Here is a 3,422-nt window from a genome sequence, read left to right on the forward strand (position 1 = left end):
CTCTATAAATCCTCGAACTCGACACCAATTTTGACATTTTGAATAGAAAATCTTCCTGGATGTGAAGAGAAACGTCTTCAAACTTGGAAACAAAGACCAGTGGATTGTTTTTAACTTTTATTTTCAATGACTCTGACCTGGATGACTGAGAATCTTCACCAGTTTATTATATTACCAGAGTATTATATTGATTTATGGGGAAGAATAGGAGTTATTAATATTTTAGGCTCGTTAAATGGTTGTAATATAATTTCACTGCTATCAACTATTCCTTTTAAAGTATATCAAAGTAACTTGAATCTGTTGTTCAGTGATGATGCCGAAGGAGAAGCCTCCTATCACCGTCGTTGGAGACGTAGGAGGAAGAATCGCCATCATCGTGGTAAGATGCCAACAAAATGAAAATACAGCATAAAAAGGAAATGATTTGGGTTTTTAATCTACTTTACATTCATTCCTCATTAAGTCTGAGTTTGATGTTAATGTTGAATATTTCTCATAAAGTTGAAATGTCAGAATTTCGGGTATTTTTGTTTTCCAGTGAAGCCATCAGGATTTGATGTAAACCTGTAAAAACCCAGATAGTATGTTTTTATTAAAGGCTCCGATGCTCCGTTTGCTTGGTCTTTCTAACCTTCCTCAGGATGACATCATAGACGACGTGGAGGACTTTGTTGCAGCAGCAGAACGACTAAAGGAGAGAGGAGCCTATAAGATCTACATCATGGCCACGCATGGGCTGCTGTCTGCAGAAGCCCCCCGGCTGATAGAGGAGTCTGCTATAGATGAGGTCAGCTTTGGTTTAATCCACCCATTAAAAACCAGCGGGTCAGAACAAAGAAAATCATCAACCAGTAAAGCTCCACAGACATTTTTAATTATAGTCTTTAAACAGAATTTAACACTGAAATAAAATTAGGTGTTTATGCATCAATGTTATACTATTTTATATATTATTATTATTTGATTGATTTTAACGTTTTTGATTGACTGAGAATCTCCACCAGCTTATTACACAATAAGAAAAACCTGGAAATTTAACAGCTGAAAAGATCAAGCAGGGGAGGCTGCAAACTTTCCTCTATTTCAAAATTCAGCAACAAAATCAGTAATTTACAGAACAAAGCTCAGTCTTGCTAAGCTGGTCTAACAGCTGCTGTTAGACTCCGACTAATGAAGGAAATCTTATTTCTCAATTAGGGAAACAGAACTCTAACATTTTGGTTTATTCCTCCGTATTCAGAGAGGTTTAGCATTACTTTTACTATTTTAAGATTTACTTTACAAACTGTTAAAAAAAATATATATATATAAGTATTAGATTTAACAGCAGTTAACTAACAAACGCTAGTAAAGAAAAACCAATGAATAAAGTTATTTATGTGATATTTTATTGAAAAGAAACCTCATGAATTTATTCATGTTAGAATCCTCATTGATTTTAATGTTAAACAGATAAAACAGGAGATATAATGAAGAAATTAATAAACAGTAGCAGCCGTTCAGTTAACCCACTTTCCTTTGCTGGTTCCCTATAATTCCTTTTTAAACATCATCTTTATACTAAAATATTCTTTCTGTCATCATTTCATCACATTAAGATCTAAAGAGAAGCGCCATCTGCTGGTCAGACCCTGTAATGCAGTGGAAGAGTGGAGCTGGGATTAAAGTAGAAAATAAATAAATGAATGGTAAAAAAAAATGAGTCAGTCAGCCAATGGTAGCAAAGGAGCGCTCTGAAGCTAACAGTATTAGCCAATCAGAAGAAGAAGGGGGCGGGTGTTAGGAAAGCGAGGGGGGATATGAAGTGTCAACTGCTGAACCGGACCTCAGCAGAGAGCCAGGAGCCCCCCGTCCTTAGCCGGAGGAGGGGGCAGGGAGCCGGTAAGGCAGGCGGGGGGAAGCACGGGGCGACCTGTGTCCAGGCCACCGTCACCCGTCCCCCACTGGCTCCCTGCCCCCCTCCACCGGGGTTCCCGGACTGCACTGTAGTCGACCAGAATACCGGACGGTTTTGAAATCCCCCCCCAGACATTTTTTTAGGTCTGAAAAGTCGGACATGTCCGGAAAAAAAAAAGACGTCTGGTCGCCCTGAGCTACGCCAACAGTTTCATGCCTGTGATGAAAAAGTTCAGCCTCAGGATTTTTTTTAGAGTCAAAAAATCTGCAGACCCAGGAGAAGAACAGTGACTGGAAGATGGAGGGGATTTTGATTTTGCTGGGAGCTGCAGGGAAGTCTGCTGCCAGCTGGCATTTGACTGGGAGGGGCTGTTTTAAATGGTGTTACAACCCCCCCACCCTTAAGACCACTAAAGGGTAAATTCTGGCACTGGGTGTAACACAAAAGTCAGTAAACTAAAAGATGATGTCAGCAGGAAAATACCATTTATTTACAATTTGCAGGGGTCACAAAAAAAAACAAAAACAAACGTCAAAACAGTGACCGTAACAAATGGCTGCTACTGTATGGGATCGATGGTTTTCATGTAAAGCGGAGGTCATCAACAGGGGGGGTCTACGGAGGTTCTGCAAGTTTTTTTCCACTGATTTAAATGTCTTTAAATCCACATTAAGATGAATTCAACAGACTGCAGTAAACAGATAAATGGAGGCAGAAGATCAATGATCAGAATCAGAAAAACTTTAATAATCCCAGAGCAAAATTACCTTCCTTACATTACTCCATCTGTAATACAGTGACTATAGGACCAAATACTATATATATATATATATATATAATTAGGGGTAGGTCTGATGGATAAAATGATTTTCTGAGGAGCTGCAGGCTGATAAATAAACACACTCTGGATGTTATCATGGATTTACAAACTTAACTTAGTTTTATTTAAATCATTACATCAATAAATATTAAAAAAAATCAATACTATGAATGCTAAGCTGGGTGTTTATTGAGTTTACTGAGCCTCTGTAGACTGAACTGATGGCTGCGTCTGCAGGTGGTGGTGACCAACACCGTCCCCCATGAGGTGCAGAAGCTTCAGTGTCCCAAGATCAAAACGGTGGACGTGAGTCTGATCCTGGCTGAGGCCATCCGCCGCATCCACAACGGAGAGTCCATGTCCTACTTGTTCCGGAACATCGCCGTGGACGACTGAGGCGGCGCCACGGGACGGGCACTTCCTGTTCAACATAAATCTGATTGATTTACCGAATGTCTCACATGAGGCAAGAAAAAAAAACAGACTTGATGCTCAGAGGCGACGTTCTCACTGGCGTTTGGTTTTTCTCTGCTCTGGAAGAAAAAAAATAAAGGTTTCGATTTTTATAAACGTTGCCTTTAACTTTATTTATCTTCATCCATCTTAACCCTTTATAGCAGGGGTCTGCAACCTGCGGCTCTAGAGCCACATACGGCTCTTTGGACCCCCTACAGTGGCTCTTAATAGTGGCTAAAATGTATA

The 3,422-nt window shown here is 39.9% G+C and overlaps 1 protein-coding gene across 1 annotated transcript in view; it reads left to right on the forward strand.

The window, feature by feature from the left end:
• The window catches only part of LOC107099149 (phosphoribosyl pyrophosphate synthase-associated protein 1-like), an 18,098-nt gene extending 14,696 nt beyond the window's left edge, over positions 1-3,402 (forward strand). Inside the window, exons 6-8 of the mRNA XM_015397163.1 lie at positions 312-382; positions 644-790; positions 2,958-3,402. Coding sequence (XP_015252649.1) covers positions 312-382; positions 644-790; positions 2,958-3,116 — 377 coding nt within the window. The 3' untranslated portion in view covers positions 3,117-3,402. The remainder of the gene's footprint in view (positions 1-311; positions 383-643; positions 791-2,957) is intronic.
• The last annotated feature ends 20 nt before the right edge of the window (positions 3,403-3,422 follow it).

Source organism: Cyprinodon variegatus, unplaced genomic scaffold (genome assembly GCF_000732505.1).
Source record: "Cyprinodon variegatus isolate N-32 unplaced genomic scaffold, C_variegatus-1.0 Scaffold841, whole genome shotgun sequence".
Taxonomy (NCBI): Eukaryota; Metazoa; Chordata; class Actinopteri; order Cyprinodontiformes; family Cyprinodontidae; genus Cyprinodon; species Cyprinodon variegatus.